The following is a 23,419-nucleotide window of genomic DNA, read 5'->3' as shown; positions in this document are numbered from 1 at the left end:
AAAACCTCATTTCTAAAAGAGCAACGTAAAGAGCAACAGCTGGCACAAAGGGCTTGAAAATGCTGGGAAGGAGAATGGTTGTGAAAGTATAAAATGAAGCGGAAAGTTAACAGAAAAAGAGAAACAAAGCACCAAATTGCATAAAATAGCACACGATATTACCAGGTGGTTCATAATGTATTTGTAACAGCATAATGGCTGCACATCTCTATTGTAATGGAATGCAATTTTATTCACTCTAGTTTAGCGTGGGACAGTCAACGCAATCATTTCAAACCTGTTGTTCACAACCCAAGATAGCATCTTGACAGCTTTTAACAAATGAAGTGCTTCATAATGTAGACTGCTGAGGACAAGCAAAAGAACCAAACCCAGGGTCAGCAATCAAATACATAAACCACACATCTTTCAGGAATGTGTGAGCTCCACATTGCACAAGAGATTTTTATTCTTTCATAATTTAAAAAGTCTTCATTTTGGTTTTGCTGATATTATACATAATTCCCACATTTCGTCTGCTACTAACTCCCTCCTCCCCACCTTATCCACAAAGCTTCTTATTTCTGCAGTCTGAGTGACAACTGCAGGTGCCTCTATAGTGGATATTGCAATGCAAACCAGTATTTAAATGGCCTGCTTTGGCTAAACGGTTCTTTGTTTGCATGTAACTACTTTCCTCACATTCATTTCTAACAAATACTCTCCACATGGCCTGAATATAAAGGCTTGGAAGAACTTCAGTGGGTAGTCCACCTTGGGAATCCATTAGTGGGTGTTATACCGAGGATCAGATATTATATTGCACAGAGGCAAATGTGGCAGCTCTTCCTTCACACTTTAGAGTGGTTTACAGAGAACGGCAGAAAAAGATCATTTCTCATCTGTCCTTCGCTTTCCCACAAGACAATTACTTTTCTGTGACTTTTATTGTAAGTCAATATTTACAGAACAGTATTTAAAATACATAGTCAGGACCGGGAACCCATGATAGTAGGCAAACTGCACAATGCATTTTGAAGCTCTCCCCTAAATTAAAATGTTATATATAAAACATATAATTCTATGATATTCAGAAAATATTAAAATAGTCAAAACAACTGAATTTATTTTTAGTGTGGTAATCCACCACTGGGTTTGAAGGCAAGCCATGGAGGAACACAGTCAGTTCATATGATTTGTTTTTATCAATGCAAAACCTCTAAGATAGAAGTAAGCGTAATCATAGGCTAATCATAGGCTTACTTCAGCTAGATTAGAGGGCAGATGAATGCCTCACTTTCCTAGTCCAAATATCCAGACCCGTGGCCTTGTGGAAGCACACCCCCATGCTGCTAGACAGAAACTTGTGTGTGGAACATGCCCCCAGACCTTATCCTGACATCCCCTGGTTTACACATAGCCATTGAGTCTTCTTCTATCTTCTCAAATCTCAGGGAGAGAACAGTTAAGACATGCATTTCATGGCACTGCAGACACTGAAGGTACTTCCCTGCTGACCCTGAGAGGGCTCTTTACCTATCAGCCGCCTGCGGACGCCATCTTGGTGAGATGGTTGAGGAGCAGCTGGCTTCAGCCCCAGCAGAGGAGGTGTGTGTGCCTGCAATACTGTCAAGATGAACTACACTCCTCAGGGTCACCACGGGAGAAACGTTCAGATGCAAGAATGGGAAAAGTGAGGGGGACATTCAAAAGCGTGCCCTAAATATAAGAACAAAGTTAGTTACAGCCACACTGGAAATTGCACCATCAGAAATTGCAGGATAAAGATAAAGGATTTGGGGATGCTGACTGATGCTCCCCTGAACATGAGCTGGCAGTGTGCCCAGGTGAAAAAGAAGGCCAATGGCACCCTGGTTTGTGTCAGGAATAGCGTAGCCAGGAGGACCAGGGAGGTGATCGTCCCCTGTACTCAGCTCTCGTGAGGCCGCACCTTGAGTACTGTGTTCAGTTTTGGGACCCTCAGTACAAGGACATTGAGGCCCTGGAGCATGTCCAGGGAAGGGCTATGAAAGGGTGAAGGGCCTGGAACACAAGTCCTGTGAGGAGCAGCTGAGGGAACTGGGGTTGTTTAGTCTGGGGAAGAGGCTCAGGGGAGACCTTATTGTTCTCTACAACTACCTGAAAGGAAGGTGTGGGGAGCTGGGGGTCGGCCTCTTCTCACAGGTAACTAGTGATAGGACTAGAGGGAATGGCCTCAAGTTGTGCTAGGGGAGGTTCAGGTTGGAAATGAGGAGACATTTCTTCTCAGAAAGAGCAGTCAGGCACTGGAACGGGTTGCCCAGGGAGGTGGTGGAGTCACCGTCCCTGGGGGTGTTCAAGGAAAGGTTGGACCTGGCTCTTAGGGACACGGTTTAGTGGGTAACATTGGTGGTAGGGGGATGGTTAGACCAGATGATCTTGGAGGTCTTTTCCAACCTTAATGATTCTATGATCTATGATCTCAGCAGGCTTCCTCTGGGCCTGTTTCACACTGCCTTGAGCACCCCAAGACTCACAGCATCCATGGGACAGCGTGAAGGGGTGCACTGACCTCCACCCCACTGCCCAGGGCATGCAGCTGGGACCAGCAAAGGGCTGTTTCTCTTACTGAATTACTGGGCAACCATCGGATAAAGTGCCTAACCTAGTAGCAACCCTTTGGATTAATACACGTATACGTGAAATACTCCAAGTTTCTATAAAAACCGAACCGCTTAGCTGAGGAGTAGAGAAGGTTATTCAAAGAAAAGTAGTTTCCACGTCTTTGTGTTCATTTTTCTTCCTGCTAGATGAACACCAGAAGAATACAGTAAAATGGGAAAATGCTTGGAGAAAAGATGTTTTAAAAATTAGCGTGTTCCCATTCCATTTTTAATAATTTGATTTCCATCCCACCATTTGTGGCATTATGGAATCTGAACTCTTGACTTGCTGCTGAAGAACAGCGCTGCCTCACATTGGTTTCATCTTCACATTTCACTGGCATGATAACTGTAAGTTAAAGGACTTGGGAGGTTTGGGAACGCTCAACATTTGGAAGTGACATCTCCTTTTATAGCGCTTTCCAAAGGCTAACACCTCACGCGTGTAGCACAGAAATAAACATTTTAAATTAAGGGAGGCCCCGAGCCAGGCAAGACCGCAGCTTTGGCCTCACGGGGCGCGTACGAGCCAAAGGAAGGGGCTGAGGGGCTGCGCCCCGAGCCCATCCCTCCCCACACCACGGGAGCCCCCTGACGGGCTGCGGACCGCCCCGGACCCCGCTCCCCGCCGCCTCCCCGGTCCCTCCCCGCAGCCCCTCAGCGGCCGCCCCTCAGCGCCGGGCCCACCCCCGCCTTTCCCGCCGCCGCCGGCCGGCTCCTCCCCGCCGCCGCCTCGCCCGCCTCCCGCTGCCCGCGCAGCCGGCGGCGGCGGCGCCCCCCGCGCTCCTCCCTTCCCTCTCCTTCCCTCCCTCCTTCCTCCGGCGGCTCCCGGCGCGATGGGGCGGCGGCGGCGGCGGCGGCGGGGGCCGGCCGGCCGGGGGGCGGCGGCGGCGGCGGCGGCGGCGGGCCCGGTGAGGCTGGCGGCGGCGGGCCGCGGCAAGGTGAGGCGGCCTTTGTCCGCCGGGGCGGCCGCGAGGGGCCCGGGGCGCCACGACCCGCCCGGGCCCTCCACGTGGCGCGGCCCCGGCCCCGGTGCAAGGGGAGCTCGGGCGCCGCGGTGCTGTGGGGTTGCCCAAAAACCCGCGCTGCGGGCCGGGGAGGGGCTTCCTGGGGGCTGGGAGCGGGAGTTTCAGGAATAATGGGTGTTGGGTTGGTGGTGCCCTCGCGTGTTGTCCGCGGGGGGTGGTGTCGTGGTGCCGCAGGGCTGCATCGCGGGGTGCGGGCGGGTGGTTGGGGGGGCCCCCAGCGTGCCCCCAAGTGGGGTTTGGCCTCAGCGTGGATGCGCCAGGCTGCTTGTATGGCCCGGGTCTCGGGAGGCAACAAGCATCAGGGCTCGCCGAGGCGGTGGGAGGCAGGCAGGATAACCAGATTTAATTATCAGCACGCTAATCGGCTTTTGCTGAAACAGCAGGTAAGGGGGCTGCGTGCCTGGCTGCGCAGCAGAAGGATACGGGAGTGTTGTGGAGATGCCTGTCGGTACCTCTGTGGTACCTCTGACCTCCCAGGGACTCGGTGACCCTCCCAGCTGTGCACAGCCCCACGTTCTCCAGTGCAGAGCGGGCGCAACAGCATCGCATGCCAGTCTGGGGAGCTCTTAGGGAGCCCTGATCGATGGCACACTGGATGCATCTGGCACTTCTCACCTCCGATCCTATAGCGATCCTTCCTGCTATACTTAAAAGCTGTTGCATCACGCTTCCTTAAGGCCCAGCAAAGGGAAGAGAAGTGCAATCTGTTGTCAGTGCTCTCACGTTTCTTGTGGGGGCTTGTTTTGGGCTGTGGTCTTCTGCTGGCTCTCGCTGTTCCTTGCAGCTCACTGGTAAGCAAGCGGTGGGTGTCACTCGGGCTTGAGCCAGAAGGACTTGGCAGCCAAGGCTTCCTTGTCTCTCTGAAGCGATGTGGCATCTGCTGACTAGTAAATTAGTAAGTAAATTTGTAAGTAAACACATGTCCCTGTTGCAAAGAACTGCCAAGTCAGTGGTACAGAATTGGTTTGAATCGCGAGACCTGCGGCTGGATCTGGTCCCTGTCCCAGGGGCTGATTTGAAAGGTTCTGGCACCACCGCTTCAGTTCTTGGGGTTTGTTTAAGGGGCACTGATGGACTAAGCCTTGGCACCCAAAGGGCCTGGGCACTGGCTGCCTGGACACAAAGAGGGGATGCATTGCATGCTTGAATTCCCATGAAGCGGCATGGTTTTACAGACTCTCTTGAACCACTGTGCCTGCTTCTGCGTGTGCTGTCAAAATGTGGGTGGTGGCCAAGTCTTTGTGGCAGTGGCGTCATACAAAAGTGCTTTGCTTGGAACACCAGGACCTGGAAAACAATTAGACACCACAGATAAAAAGGAATGATCTTGAATTATGCAAAATTAATTTAGAAATAATTGTTGCTATGGTTTGGTTCGGCGAGTTTCTCCCTTTCTCTGAACACGTGCTTGCCTTTCATCATGCTACCTTGTGCCAGGTATACGTCACTGTCCAGGTTCCAGGCTTTTGTGCCCTGATGCTTTTGAGAAATTGCTGTGATCGTCTGGTATCATCTTTGTCTTCCGATATTTCGTTGGGGTGAGCGTTGTTCCTCTCTCTGTCTCAGGCTGGTCAGATGGTGGTCACAGTCCTTTTGACCATGTGTGTAGTTGGGTGATCCTTCTGCACAGCAATACGTGACCTGGCTTCCCTCCGCCTTCCGTTTCTTTGTCATGTTTGTAGGATGTTTAAAATTAAGCATTCATACAATGCTGTTCACCATTATGGTTCCAGTGGAAAGACTGGGATCTTGACTTGTGAATAGTTCTGGGGTTTTGGTTTGGCACCTATCAGCGTTCTGGCTGGGGCCCTCTATTCTTGCAATGCTGGTGATAATTGTCAGCCTGGGAGCACTTCTCCGCTCAATTGTTTTTGGGGATGCGCGCCAAGTGCAGCGCCTGTAGCCCTGGGTGGCGTTCCTTGGGCTCGCCTGCCTGCTGAGCCTGGAACAAGTCGAGAGGTTTTCCAGCACGAGATGGAGGTGCAGGTTTGCACAAGTTTAGGTTGTGTGAATATTCATTTGATATTAAACTGGGATTACTTCGGTTGGACTAAAATGAATAAACAAAGTTTGAACATTGCTGAAATTACCCGTCCTCTGCTTCACAGAGGATTGTCAATGCATTGTATACATTTCAATGAGGGGAAGACACCTGAAATATTTCTTTTTTTAGTGGTAGAAGCAAAAATAGTGGGTTACATCATTCTGTGCTCTCTCACCCATGACATTCTCCTGATATGTTGTTACAGAAGAAAGTGCTGGTGTGGGTCAATTGTCAACAAAACCAATATTTTAAACTGTTAAGGGGTATTTGTGCATACAGCTGACAGTGGCGTTCAAACAATGTTGAAGACTCCTACCAGAAGCCAGGGTGTGTACACAGGCAGCCCTCTTCTTGGCTTAGCAGGGCACTGGCTTGCAGGAGGGGAAGTTGCTTGGCTTTGGTGTCAGTAAAGCTGAGTTTTAAATTGAGACGCCAGAATTCTTCCTGTTGATGCGGAAAGTAAAATGTCTGACCTCGGGCTCTTCTTTTTCTCCTTGCCTAACGAGACAGGTGGAATTTGTGGGGACGGCGGTGAGAGAAGTCGTGTTGTGACTGGTGGAGACCTCAGGTGCATTACTTTCTGTCAGTCATGTGCTGAGTGCCAGAGCATCGTGGAAACAGGTCTGACATCCCTCTCAGCCTTGTTTTCCCTCTCCGTCATGCTTTGCCTCTGCTGACAGGTCTGTCAGCCTGCATGGACACAAATGAGCTTAAATGCTCCCAGTTCCCAGTAATTCTCACTGCAGGCTGCCAGATTTGAGGGCAGCCTTGATTGTACTGGCAATATTTCTTCAGAGAGAAGAAATGACAACGGGAATATAATGAACTTTGATCTTCTGCTGAAGAAACATACTTAGGTGTGGTTATTCTGGAAGTTGTTGGATTGTGTGCTGTTTGTAGAAGGGAGTGTTTTCTTCTGCTTTTGAAAAGTGCCTTCTGGGTGTTATAACCAAGTAACTGTAACTTTATTTGCAAAAATAACTGAACTTGATAGGCATACGATTTCTTACCGGGAATGATATTTAGACTTTCTCTGCAGCTGTGAATTATTTCCAGTTTTCACTAGACTTTCAGTGCTTTTTGTAGCTGTTATCTTCAAAAGACAACATTTCTCAAATTGCAACATTACAGCAGACTTGCATTTTCTCTGAACCCGTGGGTTTTCTCATGTTGAAATATTTTCCCTGTGCAAGCTTGAAATGTTCATCACCTCTCTGCCTTTCTGTCACATTTTTTAGAGGCTTAGCAGCAAAAAGACCCTGTCTTGAAGTGCCTGCATCTTTCAAGTGCTTAGAACAGATTAATATTTTAACATCTCTCTTCAAGCATGTGTGTATTTTATTCCTTGGTGTATGCTACTTTGTTGACAGAGTTGCAATGATGGGCTTGGTTGCTGATTATAAATCAGTTTCTGAATGTGCTTTAATTGAAAATTAACAATGAAAAAGCCTGGGGCTTCCAGGACTGCACTGTGAGTAATGGAGGATCCATTGTGGCAGAGGTTTCCAGTGCAAGTCGCTGTTTGAGATCTGGCTGCTGATGGCAGTGGGCTGATGTTGGGAATGACCTCGATTTGTGATTTCAGATGCAAGATATTGTTAATGAGCTTGGTCATGAGGAAGATGCAGAGGTGTGTGTGATGAGTTGGTGTGTGTGCCGTGCTGGTGTGGGTGAGCAAACCCGCAGTCTAGAGTTTCAGGATCAGCAAAGTCCTGTTTAGAAGATCAGAGGCACAGCTTTTTTACAGCAAATAAGAACTGTCTAAAGCCTTCACCCCTGTATAAGAGCAGAATAGTTCAGTAACTCACATCCTGTTACCTTCTGAGAGCTGTTTGAAATAAGACTTGTGTTAAGCACGTTTCTGACGTTGCAGACAGACATGGTGCTGTAGGAATACAAGTCTTAATTAATCTTATGTAAATTAGCGGTTGGCACCTTCAAGAGTTCTGCTTTAAAACTACCAATATTTGTAGAGATAACTGAGATTTTGGTCAAGCACTCTAATTTGGTATCACCCTTTTGTCCATATTCTAAGCTCTCATTTTCCTATGTTTATTTAAAAAAAATGAATAAAAACTTGCTATTTCTTTGGTTTTTAGATACTATAAGGTCAAACTGGAAGACTAACTGCACAGCTAAGCATTGTATCTGTTCTTCACGGTAGTCAGTAAATCATGAATAAACTGAATAAACAGGTCAAAATATTTTAAAGCGTATATTCTAAAGCAGGCAAAGAAGAAAATGACAGCTCTTGGTGCTAAGAACACAGTTTTTAATGTGGGTTGCCAGGGTACTCTTTTCAAACTCTTGCAGTATGTCCACCTTATGTGTGTTGGTGTGTGTTCCTTGCTATTAAATTGAGCCATTTCGGTGAAATGAGGGCTCGCCAATGATTTAATGGGATTCTTGTAGTCAGAGTGTGGGGATTAAGTCGCAACCTAAAACTCTTCGAAGTTCTGCAGTAAGTTACTTAAATCAGTACCTTAGTATTTGAGAATGCATAAAGATCAAAAAAGGTCTAATACTGGGAAAGCATTTTTTTTCTTTGTTCAAAATCAGTAATTACACCCCCATAATGGCTCCTCTGGTGCAGATGCAGAAGTAATAGACGAAGAAGAAGGAGTTAGTTAGGCATACAGTAATCACAGCAGTGGCTAACTCGCTGTACAATAGCGCGAGAGCTAATGCAGTGGCTCCTGGAAGCAATTTATTCATAGCAAGGAGGCTCACAGCTCCTTGTGTGTTTTGCCATTAAAATGCATAATGCTTCGTTTTTCAGGCTGCTCTGTATTGAGAGAATTCCATCACAGCAATGGGGCTGGACTCTGGCTGTTCATTTTAAGAGACGGGGATAAGGAAATATCCAAAAGCTTTCGAACACAGACAGCAGGACTTCTGCAGCAGAGCACTGTGTCGTGCCGTTACATGCCTGCAAGGGTCAGTTGCATAGAGGTGGATTCTGCTCTTGCTCAAGGAGTGGTAAATCAGTTTTGAATCAGACTACATTGGTTTTGTAAAAGCAAAGCAAGACTAAAATTAGCTGTAGCTTATTTGAGGGAGCAAAGTCTTGGTCGAGATGTTGCTTGATCTTCTAACAGAAGTGGTATCTCATAAGCAGTGTTACTTTTGGAGAATGATCTGCCTTTGGGCAGTTACCTTGGCACAAAACAATGCCTTCTGCCTCTTTTTCTTTCTCTCTCTCTCTCGCTCATCCTATCCTTCCACACACCAAATCCTAAAATGGCCTAGGTGAGACCTGGCTGAAGGCTCCTTACTAGCCTGTTACATAGAGAGGCCTGCCAGAAGTGGCTGATGGAGTACCTGACAGTGGGAAATGTTCAGCTCTGGTGACATGGGTCTCCTTTGGAGCTGGGGCTGAACTTGGCGAACTCTTACGTGGTGAACTTGGTCACCTCCAAAAGTGCCACAGCCTGCCTTTGGCAGTGCCTCCTGATGGCTCGATCTGGAGCTTCTGGCAAACAAGAGATGTTCTCGATCAGTGTGGGTTTTCACTTTCTTACTGAGTATCTCAGAAAGAACCCCGGATAAGCACTGATGAAAGAGGAGTTGCATTGGTTTTATTTTTGGAATTAGCTAAGTGTTTGCTAAAATAAGTAACGGTACTGTTACCAGATGCAATGGTAAGATTTCTCTGTACTTGTTCATCATTTCGTTGTGTCTGAATGCGTGATCCTCAGTTCTGAGCCGTCATGGCTCAGTGAGATGAGGAGTAGTGATAGTGAGATGGGTTTCGCTGCAGAGAAAGCTGCCGTGATCATGCACTTGCAAGGGTGCACACACGTTTTTGTGCCTGAGAAGTGCTGTTGTGTGGAGTTAACAGCCTGCATATTGCATCCCCTCCCTGGTCCCAAGTCTGGCATCTGCGTTAAGGGATTAAAACAGTCTGCACCAAATATCCTGGAGTTTAGCTAAATGAGACGCAGTTCTGCTAAGCGTGACGTGTTTTATAATACATACTTGCGCTTGAATAGGAGCATAAAAATAAAAGTTGTGCTGTTGCCAGTTTGTTTTCCTGTGAAGTTGGTGTCTCTGACTTGTGTCTTCTGTCTTGATTTGAATCGGAGACAGATACCCAAAGAAGTGGCTGACGTTTTTAATGCCTCAGGCGACAAGGAAGATTTTCTGGGGTTCCAAGAGGATGCTTCCAGACAGAGGTTGTTGTCAGAGGACAGCTATGGTAGTTTTGATACCCAAGAGTCAGGAATAATTCCAGGAAGGGATTGCCATAGCCTGGCTGTGCTCTCCTGGTGCAGTTGTACTCTGAGCCTGCGTCCAGGCTGCACAAGCCATAAATTCACAGCAAAACCAGGAATCTGCAGTCCTCATATTAAAAAATACATTTATACAAACTGTCTGTTCTTTCTTATATCGATGATTGCTTTTTAAAACTGTTTCATAATATGAAAAGGAAAATGGGTTTCAGTGGAAGGGAAGCCTAGGTGGAATAGGTAGGTGTCACAAATAGGAGAGAGAAAATGGCCATCCTGGGGTAGCGTGCACTGGATAAACAGGACAGCGGAAAGGCATGAAAATAGATGGGTTTTGTGAGTATCCCAGCAAACTTCAAAGTATTTCTTTCAGAAATTAATATCCCTCTGTTGCTGTTTCTTCACTGAAATTGCTGTTTTAGCGGTGGTGGCCCCAGAGGCCGTCTCTGTGAGATTTGCTGGTTCTCTGGTGTCTTAGTGGTGAGATAGCGTGGATTATCATAAAAAAATGATATTTTGCAATCTTTTTCATTTGTTAACTGGAAGTATCAGCTGAATCCCCAAGCAAGGAGAACTGATGTGCTGTGTTGGCTGCCAGGAAGTTCTGTTTTCAGCCTTTTAGGAGCTTATAATTACATACTTAATGTGGTCCAGTGTGCTAAAAGATACCTTTGTTGGCTACGTCATAGCCAAGGTCCTTCCATTGCCGTAATAACAAAACTGAGAATGTCTGTGTTATGTTTTTAGCCCATCAGGTTAAAAGTTGCTGAAGTCAATGGCTAGCATTAGCAAAGGGAACAAGCAGAACGAGGCTTGTTCAAGGACGTCCTACTTCTGAGCCTTCAGAAGGGAACGCTGTCAGGAGAGGTTTGTACAAAGCGTGGAAGTGGATTCGGAGTAGAGCTGCAGCCTGTGCTATAGGGATAGACGGTGACTAAACCCAAGTGAAATATACCGGGCTCTAAGTCACTTTGCGACCTTGTTGCTCAGTGGCAGTGCCAGGGAACTGGGGACAACCCGGAGGTGGCTTGCTCGTGTGCAAGAGCCTTGTGCGGCAGCCTGCGCTTCTGCTGCCTGCTTGGTGACTGCAGGCGCCTTGCATTGCTTCTCTCTGCCTTGGTTTCCTAACGTGTAAAAAGGAGATTATGGTAACGATCTGAGCCGTGAAGCGTTTTAAAATCCTCTGATGGAAAATGTTGTGCAGGAACTAGGTACTATTAACGTGTGTTGCTGCGAATCCTATAATATTCCTTGCCCCAAGTGAGACTTGTTCAGGATTTACGGCTGGCGGTGTAGCCTCTCTCACCATTTCTTTTTGCCTTGGGCTAATGATTATTTTAAATCACTGAGAGCTTAATTCCTTTGCTACTAAATGTTACTCTAAAAAAAAATCTTCATTTTTTTTTCCCTCCTGGGTTCCATCCATTTATGATGCCAGACAGCACTGTTTCTGTGAAGGACCACGGGTACTTTATCTGCAAGAAACAATAAGGTTTTGGTGTAAAGAGCAAAATGATGAGAAGTTCAGAAAAAGCGGTGATGGTTAGGAGGAGGCGAGGCAGCTGCCTTGCAGGGGTGATGAGTGGGATGTTTGTGTGTTGGGTGTTCCCTTGGGCGTCGATGCACAAATACATTCATAAGTATTGACCTGTGTGTGTCTGTTTTTTCTCCTCCAGGCTTTCTGCAGTCCTACTGCAGAAATCTCTGTGCTTTGCTGAGTTTCAGCAGTTTCTGCTATAGGTATCCCTGATGCTTATTTCACCATGCATAGGCCATTATTCATAGGTGTAACACAGCTTAGCTCTAGGTGTGCTATTTTCAGTCACTTTAGCGAACAAACAGGTTAAGATTTTCCCCACCCCCCACCCCTTAACCTTCATTGTGGAATTTCAGGAAAACAGAACACATACAAACTTCAGTTTCCCTCCGAGAAATGCAATTTAACTTTAAAGTAACTTCCCTATTGTGTTTGTTCCTTTCTCAAGCAGCTGCACTGCAGCTATCAACAAAGGAATAAAGTAATTTTGCTCAGAGAAAACTCATTCCAATTACCCCTAATAATTTCTAGATGTTTAAGCGTAAAGAAACAACACATGCAGTAGCTCCCCCTCCCATTCTCCTGTAAGTTTTTCCACTCAATGTATTGTATCTGTTTTTCGCCAGATATTATCTTAATGTAAAGAAGTGTGTAATTAAAGTCGGGGAAGGGAGGGAATTGAAAGGAAGAATAAAGATATTTAGCAGTTGAATCATATGAAAGGTCATTTTTGTATCTTGCGTGGGAGGAAGAAATAGCAGAGGAAAATTGGGGAAACAAACTGAAGTGAATGTTGCAGGCTCTCAAAAAGCAGGTGTGGTGTGAACATGCCTACTATGAACACTTCTTTCAGGGGACTTACAGGGACGAGTTGTCAGATGGCCTTCTGCTGATATTGATTAGAAGTGTGGAAATATATTTCCGATTTAGTAAATGTGTTCAGAGATGTCAAAACCAAACACTGGATTTATCCCTTATTTGGCATGTGTGTGTATATCGTGGGAAGTGTTCTAGTAAGACTTACTTTTTTTCATGGACTGACGTTTCACTTCCTAGTCTGTAGACAGAAGTTTGGGATCTGTCTAGGCTGGAACACGTCTGAATGATAAAATAGAAAGTTGAGAAGTGGGAAGGTGGAGGGATAGTAGTGAGACTGTTGAAGGCTTTTTGCTTTTGTGTTGGTATCTGCTGCTTCAGTAATGATGTTAGTAGTGTGAGAAGGAGCAGCAAACGCTCCAGCAGCAAACCCAAAGGAGATTTTATTTCTACTGTTAAGTGAAAAGGGAGGGTTCTTTCTTACTATGTTTGTGTCTTGTTGTAGTTTTCTTTTTTTTTTCTTTAAGGCCTGCTGCTTTTTTTTTTTTTTAAATCCAGAAGAAACAAGCACAACAACCTGGCAATTCAAAAATAAGAGAAAAGAATAATTTATTTTTATTGAGTAGTAGTGAAGAGGAGGAGGAGGAAGAAGTGAAGAAGAAAGTTTCTACCATGAGATGCAGCTCAATTTGTCCTGTGCTCAAAATGAAGGAAAAAAAATCCTAAAAAGTTAAAATAACTCAGTGCTGAAACTCTGAATGTTGTCTTCTGCTTTTTTTTTTTTTCTTATTTTGACGAGTGTTGTCTGCAAAGTGTTCTCACAGTACATGCAATCTAGCTGGTACCTCCTTAAGCCTTAGAACCTGTTGATTTTGACTGGGTGACTACTTTGTGTATGACTGTTTCTCATACCTGCTGGCTGGTATTTTTACAGGGTGTTCAATATCAGCCCAGATACCTTACAGAAGAACTGCAGAAGATTTTCACTGAAGACACTGACTCTGAAACTGAAGCGTTTGAAGGCTTTGCTTCAAGTGAAGTGGATGTGAAGAAAAAAGGAGTTTTGGTAAAGGCAGTATGTACATATTATTATTTTTTTTCTGTTTCTTCCATGTAAACTTCATGTTCCAGTAAGCAGGTTTCTGATAGACTGTGATGTTCATTATTCATACCGAAGAAAAATATATATTACATTGAAAAAGTAAAAAGACCTTTATTTAATGCAATATAACATCAGAAATGAGAACTTCTCCCCCTGCTTGCAGACTGACTGTGATAGGCAATGCTGTTCCTCTGAAGACAGCCTTGTTGGTATACCAAACAACATTGACGTGAAGATTTTGTGTTGGGAGAGCTTGCATACTAGTAGCTCTTTAAAATCTGTTGATTTAGGTGAATTTATAACAGCGTTTTAGGTGGAGAGGCTGCTGCTTAAAATTAGTGATTAAAAAATGCCCTTTTGTGCGTCACAGCAGCAAAATGTAACATAGATTCATTCTTGCTTCCTGTAGGAGATGGAGTCAGATGTGAGCGATGAAGAACGTGATAATTTATTGGGTACTGAGGAAGAAGAGGAGGAAGAGTCAAAGAAGAAAGTTTCCCCCAAGAGAAGAAGCTTTGGTCTTCGTGTTGCTTTTCAGTTTCCAACCAGAAAGTCTTCTGAGAAAAAAGTGCCTGAACAGGATTTTTCTAAGTTACCTATAAAGGACAGTAAATCCCCCACTGCTCTTTCAAAAGAAAGAAATTGCAAGCGATGGGACAAACTAGACGGCTCTGCTTCAGAATCTGAAGAAGACATTAAAGAAACACAGGAAGAAAGTTCCAGTGCTCTGCTTAAAAGAGCTATGAATATTAAAGAAAATAAAGCCATGGTAAGACTTGTGAACAGTTCTTTGTTCTCAGACATCGGCAACTGAGCACTTGAATTTGGCACACTTGAATTTTAGGGTCCTTTCTGGTGATGTGTGGGGACTCTGGGAAAATCTCATGGTGGTTTGAGGTAGATTTTTTTTTTTTTTTTTAAATCAGGGAGGACTCTGGAGAACCATCAGCACTCAGACATTTCCTGCTAGAATAGTCTCAAGTAAGACTAGTCAACTCAAGTTTAAAAGCAATGTCGAACCAAACATTTTGTATGTGGATGTGAACACAGTTAGATATCCAGGTCACAGCCATATTCAGAACCTGTCAGAAAACCAGCTGGTCCTTTCAGGTGGTTCGGTGTTGTTTGTGCAATAGAGTTTCTACTTTCCATTTGTGTCTGAGAGATCTTCTGCAGTTACTGATTGGAAAGCCAACCCAAAACCACTGAGGATTATGAACGTTTCAGTTGTGTGGGATGTGATGCTTACAGTTATACTTTGCTATATAACTACTGAAAGTGTGTGTTTATGTGCATACAGATAAGGGAGAAGTGAGACTCTGATCACTCCTGAACATTTTTTTGTTCTGTTGTCTAAAATTCTACTAGGCCTCTTAATTATTACAATATTGTGCAAATCTGTATTCATTTTGTGTCCTCTGTGACTCCTTCAGTGTTACTGTACTCCAGGCTATGTTGCAGCCTCCAGGCAGTCTTCTGTACACCTCTTGGGTGTGTGGGCCTGCAGCTCCCAACTAAAACTTTGATTTAATTTGTATCTGTTTCTAATCTTACCTTCTTTCTTCACTGCTGTTGTGTTCTTGCTGCTGTTCCTTCTTACCTCCCAGCCTTCCTTCTCGTTTCAATTCAACCACTGTAAAATTCAGTAGTGTCCTAGCTGAGGACACTCATAATAAACACCACAGTGAAGCATTTATTGAGAAGTGCTGCTAATCTCGTGATTGCTCTGGCTGTGTCAGAGACAACTAGTAGCATGGCTAAACCAGGAGCTAGTGGCTAGTAGCCTGGCTAACCCTTTCTGTTGCTGGCTTTTTGGTAAGTAGCCTCATTCTGGCCTTCCAGAACAAGGCCGAATTGTTTTGGACCTGTCAGCCACCACTTCTGTTGAAGTGCACATCTGGGACATCTCCCACATGGTGCAGCAAGCTCTTCCTGCTGAAGTACTTCTGATACTGCACACACCATGGTTAGGGAAAGGACTAGAGGGCCTAGTTGCTTTATAGCTTTGCAAATGAATGTGCACGCCTGTTGCTGGGTGTGTGCAAAGCGATTGGTATTTAACGTTACTGTCTGGAGCTCTGAATTTAGTTTTGTATGCAAAATTTTTTTCACTTGGGGATAAATGAGCTCCACCTGCATTCACTGCACAAAACCATACTGTAGGCACTTCAACTTACTGTGTTCAGATGTAATTCAGAGTGTATACAAAAAGAGGGGATGATGTGTCAAATATGTGCAAGTTCAGAATGACTTCAATATGGTATCACTGTTGCTTTCAGCTTGCCCAGTTATTAGCAGAACTGAATTCTGTACCTGACCTGTTCCCAGTGAAGACACCTGCCTCGACTCCTTCGGTAAGTCTTCGTGCACTGGCTAGAGATGAAAGACATTTGTGCTAGACTTGTGATTAATGCTTTTCTTCATGAAACGCTTTCACCAAGGTGTAGCAATACTTTGTCTGTATTTGCTGTTGGTCGGTATGCAAGTGCCGAAGGTTATGTGAGGAAATGGACTTTGAAAAGATAATGTGTGAACAAATAAAAAGACTAAGACAAGGTTCTATTTTGTCATTTTTTGCCCTGTAAGTTCTTTTGGGATGCTAGACAAATGCCTGTGTATGTGCTGATTAGAAAGAGTAGTTGCTGTCCTTTTTGTTTAGATCCTTTACATGCTTAGATCCTTAGGTATGTTTAGATTGTGGGAAAATCCGAACCTTTAGCGCTGAAGAATAGCGAGAACTAGCTTCTATCTTAATATGCCGTCTATAGATTTTTTTTTTTCTTTTTCTAGAAACAGAGGAAAATCCCAAGGAGGGCGTTTTCCGAAGGCCAGATAACACGTCGCATGAACCCAACCAGAAATGCTCGTCCACCAGAGAAATTTGCCTTGGAAAAATTTACTGTGTCGGCCATCAGATTTGCAGAACAGTTCCATAGTTACAAACAACAAAACCTCTTAAAGAAAAGACTGAGCATGGTATTTGGCAGACTTTGATATTTCTGCTAGTCAGGGATTAGGAAACATTCATATAGATTATTGGCCAGCACTTAGAGTAGACATCATATCCTACAGCAAGTTAGTTGATGAGAACCTTTCGTTTGGAATTAGCAAGAGGAAGTTGCCTTCAGGCCTTCCTGCCCCGTCTTTCATCCATTAGTGGGGCTCTGCTTGTGACTTGTCTTGTCCAAGCATAACAAGGCAGTTTACTTATTCTAGTGTTTATTATCTGAAAATAGTGGGAGTAGAAATAACAAGGATAGAATGATGGGAAAGAAGAACATAGAATAAATAGTATATGGAGTAGAGAGAGGATTAGGGAGGAGAGGGAGAGAAGAGAGTTGGGGGGGTGGGTTGGATGGAAACCCAGCTCTATTCCCTGTTCTTCCAGTGGTCCACAAACATGTAGTCTACCCCCTTTAGGCTGCATATGCATTATAAATGAAAGAATTTGTCACCAAGTGTGGTGACAGAGTCTTCATGCCACAGAGGTGTTGAGATGAGTTTGTTTAGCAGGGGAATTGTGGCGTGCGCAAACGGAGGAGATCATCAAAGTATTCATCTTACCGTCCAGTAGAGGATATTACTGATGAGGACTTGGACAACATTGCAATCACTGTTAAAGACAAAATCTATGACAAAGTTCTAGTAAGTAGCTGCTGTTTTTTTTCTGGGATCTATTGTCTTCTAATAGTTCATCTGGCGCTTGCTAAAAGGTGTACTTTCCGGAAGTTTTGGAGAGGGCAGCTACGAGCACAAGCACAGCTTGAAAGCTTTGCCAGACTTCTGTGGGCTTGCCTATGCTGGTTAATACACCTCAACAATTTTTGCCTCTGGAAAGTGCTTCCTTGCCATAGAATTAAGTGGAAGTTGTTACAGCTATGACTCATCAGTGATAAGAGTTGAAATCCCACTTATCTTTTATTCTTGCTTAATTTATTTTTTGCTGTTGTGGTGGCTGTACACTTAAATGTTAGTGATCTCTACTCCTTATACCCCCTAGAAACTACGTTTCTGCGGGGGTTGGCTAGTTTTCAAAGCATTTGTTGGAGCTCCTCTTCCATTCTTTCACCTTATTTTGCTATTATTAATGGTCATCAAGAGCTAGATGATCATCTTACTATGTTTTATGCATCACTGTATTTGCAGAGCTGAGTCACAAGGTCATTATCTGCGTATACCATAAGCATACATAAGCTTTTTGCCAGATTGGGGAAGGAGGAGTGATCAGAACTGCAGCAATAAGGTTCAGATAGTCTGAGACTCCAAAGCAAGTGAGGACAGGCACTGTCACTGTAAAATCTGTATTGTTTTATGAAATACTATATAATTGATTATAATGACAGAACTTACAGTTCTTACTAAGATTCTCATTGCTGGACTTGACTTTGGTTTGAAGTCTGTGCTTTGCTCATAGCAGACGTATTAGGAAAGTTTGGCAACAGGCATTTAAGGTCCTTCAAGCATACTTATTTCTCCTCTCCAACTTCTTTAGGGTAGTACTTGCCACCAGTGTCGTCAAAAGACAATTGATACAAAGACCATCTGCCGCAGCCAGGGCTGTGGAGGTGTAAGGGGGCAGTTTTGTGGACCGTGTCTTCGAAATAGATATGGGGAAGATGTGAAATCAGCACTGCTTGATCCAGTAAGTATCATTTCTTGGATTTGGAAAGAAAATATTATGAATACGGATTTGCTAGTTGTGATGAGTGTATGCTTATGGTAACATGGTGTTTGAAGCTTTTTGGCATAAGAAGGTCTGTAGTACCATCATGACTGACATGGATCTTGTTGGAATGCAACTTTTCTCCCCGCAAGGTGCTGAACAAGGAGCATGCGCAGTGTGTTCTCATACGGTCTTTCCCTCACATCTGCTTTAGAGACAGTCTTACGATCCATTCTGAAAGACTAAGAACTAAGGTCTCCAGTGTGCTGGCACAGATGCGCTGTAATGCAGGCTGTTAGCACCTGAACCTCCGTGTTCGGTTGTTGAGCAGCTGCGAGATGCCTGACTTTGTGTACGTTCTGGTTAGTTTGGTCTCAAGAATCATGCTGTGCAGCAGGCAGATCTAATGGAACTTTTAACAGTGGGTACCCATCTCTTTCTGGGAAGCTCACTAGGGTCAGCCTGGCACAGGATGATTATCATTAGGCAGTATTACAGCTGCTTTTAGTCTATTTTGAATAAATATTGAGAAATTCATCCAGGGACTCCGAGTCTTAAGAGTAAAATGTATTCAAGCAAAGAGAGTAGTACTTGATGGTATCTTTAATTCTGCAGAATTTGGAAACTGTAACAAGTGTGGTTGGCTTCTGATTCAGACTTCTAAAATCTCACCCTGAATAATTATGTGATAAGGAAGCCATATTCTTGTCTGGTAGAGCAATGCAAAGGAGAATATAACCTTACTTTTTGCTTGCCTTTAACTCCCCCCACTCCTCCTTGCAGGACTGGATCTGCCCTCCTTGTCGTGGGGTGTGTAACTGCAGTTACTGCCGCAGGCGCGATGGTCGCTGTGCCACAGGGATGCTCATCCACCTGGCAAAGTTCTATGGCTACAACAATGTGAAAGAATACCTGGAAAGGTGAGGGTTGTGCCCAGTGGGCATCCTGTGAGCTCAGGTATTACTCCAAGACTGCTGCCTAGGCTTGAGCTGAGCTCTTTTGAAACGTGTCTTCATTACAGACATAGTTGGTTACAAGTGTCTCTGACTCTGTCACTCCAAAATAGCTTTACATGTCCTTATTACTATCTGACCTTACACTTAGCTTGAGGATTAGTCTCTGGGAGAACAAGTAAGTGTACAGAGTATTTCTTTATTTTGGAGTCTTACTGGAAACTTAATCGTGGGTGGTTTTGCTTTAATAACAATTTTTTACTTTCTAGGCTTTAAACCAAGATGAAAGTCATATTAGTTCCTTTTTTAAAATGTTGAAGCCCTTTAACACTTGACTTCTGTGGCCTGGGGCAGATCCTGTACCTTTACAAAAAAAGTCTCTTCAGATTTCTCCTAGGCTGAAATCAGCTTTGTTGGAGTGGGTCATATCCCTGTGCAAACAACTAACTTGCTATAGAAATTGAAATGCTTTTCCCTATTTTGAAATCAGTATAGGCTGCTTCTAGTATATAGCAATGTTGTTGCGGAAATTGTCATTTTCAAAAGTGGAAAACGCCTGTTCATGGGGAATCTGAGTTTCCTAAAAACTACTAACACTGTTTTCTCATATGTATTCTAGTTTACAAAAACAACTGGCGGATGGCAATTGAGAACACTGAACTCAAGCTGTGCCTGCAAAATATCTTCACAAGTTTTTACTTCAAAAGGTTGTTACTATGTTTTATATAAGATAGAATTTTAGAGTATAGTATATACATTTCTATGTGTGGAACTTTTTGATTAATGTGGTCTTATGCAAAAGATCTCTCAGGAAAATGTTTGGTAGAGAAATCTACGTGCACAGACCTATACGTTAAGTGGAATGGCACTCTTGAACCTTGGAGTGGTTAATTTCTAATAGGGCTACTGCACAACTACATGATGGAAAACTTTGGTGATTTGAGCAATATTTTTATTTATGTAATTGTGTGAATTTGCAAAAAGGGTGTTTAACAACTACTTATAAAGCCTACCTTGTTTAAAAAACAAAAACAAAACAACACAACACCCCAAAACTCCTTCTGTTCCAATTTGACCACAAAGACTCGATTTTCCAATCCTTGCTTTCTGAACCTATTCTTCCACTTGTAATATTTAGAACTTATCTCTGCAAAGAGAAGGGTACTTTTCATCTGATTGCCATTATATTCCAGCCAAAGCTGATGTAACCTACCAGTGGGAGGATGAATTTTTTTTTAACCCAAAGTGCAATTAACCACTGAAACATGAAAGTGGAAGTGTTTTGTAAAAAAATAAAAAAATAAAGAAAAATTTTAAAAAAAATCTTATGATATACCTGCTGCCTGAACCAGCACAGCAATCATAACTAGTTAATTGGTTTAAACCACAATGTTCACAATGTTTTTTTTGAAATACAATTCATAGTTAGATCTTTTTTTCATTTGTGCAACTAAGCTTTCAAACAAGTTTAAGCAATATGTTTGTATTGCAGTATGATTATGTTAAAATTTATGTAAGATACATATTTCATTTTATGTAGAGACAATAAAGAATAATCAAGAGGAACATTTTATAAGTGAAACTGCACTCAGCTGATACAATGTTTTGCATTTGCTTTCCCATAACTGGTGTAATGAAGGAATGTTTGTAGATCAATAATAATTATATAGAAAAGCATAGAAACACAACACTTGAAGGATTAGGAAATATAGCACCTAACTGTCATACTGAGGAAGGTTTTTTTGTGAGGCAAATGTGCTCTAGCTGACTGTGAAAAATGTTTTTCTCCTTTTGCTTTAACTACAAGGCAGATTGAGAAAGCAGCATGTACTAAGCGTGGACTAAGCAGGACTAAGCATGAAAGCTTAGTCCTAAAAAGCCAAGAGTAAAGCTACACCCGTCAGAACCTATTTAGCTGGCTTCTCTTTGCTTCTCAGTTTAAAAGTCCAAATGTTTTTGCTTTTATAAATTGGACGTTCATAAACATCCTTAGTTTCCCTTTGATCCAGGGGCATAGTTCTTACAAAAATGACTGGCATTGCTGGATTCGATTCCCTGAGCAGGATTTCAGCTACGGTCTCCAGTTGGATGTCCCACCTGGCACCTGCAGTAAACATAGGCACAGAGATTACCAGAAACATTTAAATCTAAACAGTTGCTTATTGCTAAATATTTAAAACTACACTTGAACATACAAATTTAATGTGGAATGTTGTAACATGGCCTCTTGCTTCATCTGTTGTATGAACGTGAAGATGAATATGAGGTTTGGACTGGACTTCTGTTTTTATCTGTGCCCTTTTGTTGAAAGCAGAAACTGAAAAATGCCTACAGTTGGGACTTCGATGCACATACTGGGTCACAGGCATACACAGCCGAATGCTCAGATTTTCTCCTAGCTCTTCACTAGTATGTGGTCAAGTATTCCCAAAATTGGAGAACTACACTGAAGTGTAACTAGAATGTTTGATAGTGAGACATTAACTGTGCTTCAGCGTAATTATGACAGATCAGTGCTGTACTGCTGAAGGGCTATGCACTTTCTGAATGGTACTAGGTTTTACTGTTTGTTCTAATATAAACCTGCATAGAAAGTGTTGCTTGTAGGGGATTTTAGGAGTTTAGGTAGGAAAGATTATGTTTGCAAATACCAACACAAGCACAGAGACTGCAGCCTCACACAGTGCCTCATAGCTGGAGGCGGAATTAATAGTATTGCCCTTTGAGTAACCATGTTACCTTTTCAAATCACTAGTTGAATTACATGCTCATCATCACCACAATCCCCCACCCTGGGTTTCCCCTTGTGTTTTATCTCCTGAAGAAGCAACTCCCTTTCAGAAGAGTTGCTTTCCTTTGATTACATTCAGGCCCAGTGAAGAGGGTGAGTAATAGTTATGTTTCTCTAATTGCCTCTTGGAGTCATGCGCCTTTCTTCTAATTAGCTGTAACTTAGTTGACAGCCTTTCTACGTTAAAATTAAAACCACGTTTTGACTGCTGGCCTTACTTGTCATTCCTAAACTAGATACTTCAGTATCACGAAGAATAAAGTTCCAAAAGTGCAAGCTACAGTGTTTATCCTCTGCAAGTTGTTAAAACATGGCTCTACAGCTGAACATGGTTTCCAAAAGTTCAGGGACATCCTCAAACTATGTTCTAGCTCCTGCACTAATTGACTCCTTAGAAACCCAGGTGAAAGCGCTATGCTTGTTGTACATACGCATCACCCGTCTGGGTGTGTCATACCTCATGCTAATACAGGATTCTCAATTATTTCCTTGTTTCCTGGTATGTTTCCCCAACAACCTGTAAGTACTATAATCTGGCAAATGAAAAGGGTTAGATCAGCTTTGTTGAGTGATAACTTTGTGCCCAGGGGGAAGAAAAAAAGAGGATCTTGTGAATAGTTTAAAAAAAAAAGGCGGGGCTGTGCAGGTGGTTTGATCCGGGTTACCAACATCTGGTAAGACTAAGAGCTGCAGAAAATAGGTCACCAGTATCAGAGACTGAAGTTTAAAATCTCTGGACTTTAGGCTTCTAATCCTCAATTAGATCAGAGCTGCTGCTTTTCTACAGTGCAGACTATGTTTAGTCTCAGTTAACAGTAATTTAAGTGCATGAACTCCGGACAGTGACAAGGACACCAAGCTGGTATGAAATTTAAAGTCACAATGGACCAATGCTGACAATCCACCATCATTCCTAAACATCATCAGTGCTGTTCATAGGATCACAGCACTTGAGTCCAGCTCCTGATGAACTTACTTGAAGGGAGCTGCAGTCCCTGTAATAGCGTACTGAGATCAAGAAATTGAAATTTATTTCTTACTTTCTATGAAAAGCTGGCAAATACAGGCTTCTTCCCTGTGGCCTTAATCTTCTTTGGTCTTTTTGGTAACATCTCCCGTCAAGCAGACCTTATCCAAAGTCAAGTTGTTCTTGGATGCCATGCTCTGCTAAACAGCTTTAAAAATAATAATCACAATAATTCAGTATCTGGACAATAATATTGATGCCAGAACTGTAAACATGTCCTTCTCAGGCCTGTTGTGCACAAGAATGAGAATGACTGTTTTTGTCTTTTTTTGTGTGTGTGTGTGTGTGTGCTTTTTTTTTTTTTTCCCCTTTGGCCATTAATTGAAATAAGGCAAAAAAGCAGTATGAATGCAATTATTTTGAAACAAGTTCTGCACAGTATAGAACAAACCAACCTCCCAGCTTGCTGGCAAGAGAGCAAGATTGCTTTGCGATCCACAATCAGGCTTCTCTCTAGCTGTGTCCCTGTTCAGAACAAGCCATTGTTAAAATATATTGTAGCCTTCTTATTGTCCTTACATCCCCCCATCCCTTAACAGGAAAAAGAGCCCTGAACAGAAAGTTTGGAGACAGATGGTAAGAGGAATGAAAAATACCCTGGGGTTTCT

At 43.3% G+C, this 23,419-nt stretch overlaps 2 protein-coding genes across 18 annotated transcripts in view; one reads left to right on the top strand and one right to left on the bottom strand.

The window, feature by feature from the left end:
• Positions 1-3,383: 3,383 nt before the first annotated feature.
• On the top strand, positions 3,384-21,994 carry CDCA7L (cell division cycle associated 7 like). Of its 3 annotated transcripts, none has more exons than XM_066991803.1 (9): positions 3,384-3,562; positions 13,210-13,350; positions 13,787-14,146; positions 15,657-15,731; positions 16,168-16,353; positions 16,891-17,022; positions 17,870-18,019; positions 18,824-18,960; positions 19,613-21,994. In XM_066991803.1, the coding sequence occupies exons 1-9, from the start codon at positions 3,458-3,460 to the stop codon at positions 19,641-19,643; spliced, it is 1,317 nt and encodes a 438-aa protein (XP_066847904.1). In that variant the 5' UTR covers positions 3,384-3,457; the 3' UTR covers positions 19,644-21,994. The 3 variants fall into 3 exon arrangements, with proteins under 3 accessions (XP_066847904.1, XP_066847905.1, XP_066847903.1); XM_066991804.1 differs by having other exon boundaries at positions 3,387-3,562; positions 13,210-13,341; positions 16,888-17,022; XM_066991802.1 differs by having other exon boundaries at positions 3,390-3,562; positions 16,888-17,022.
• The window catches only part of DNAH11 (dynein axonemal heavy chain 11), an 80,725-nt gene continuing 77,791 nt past the window's right edge, over positions 20,486-23,419 (bottom strand). For 14 of the 15 annotated variants that reach the window (XM_066991810.1, XM_066991805.1, XM_066991812.1 and 11 more), the window contains one exon: positions 20,486-22,959. The gene's annotated coding sequence lies outside the window, so the exon portion shown is untranslated. The remainder of the gene's footprint in view (positions 22,960-23,419) is intronic. The other variant, XM_066991819.1, reaches the window with a different exon arrangement.

This window comes from Anser cygnoides, chromosome 2, assembly GCF_040182565.1.
Source record: "Anser cygnoides isolate HZ-2024a breed goose chromosome 2, Taihu_goose_T2T_genome, whole genome shotgun sequence".
Lineage (NCBI taxonomy): Eukaryota > Metazoa > Chordata > Aves > Anseriformes > Anatidae > Anser > Anser cygnoides.
This window is presented reverse-complemented; position numbering and strand designations above follow the sequence as displayed.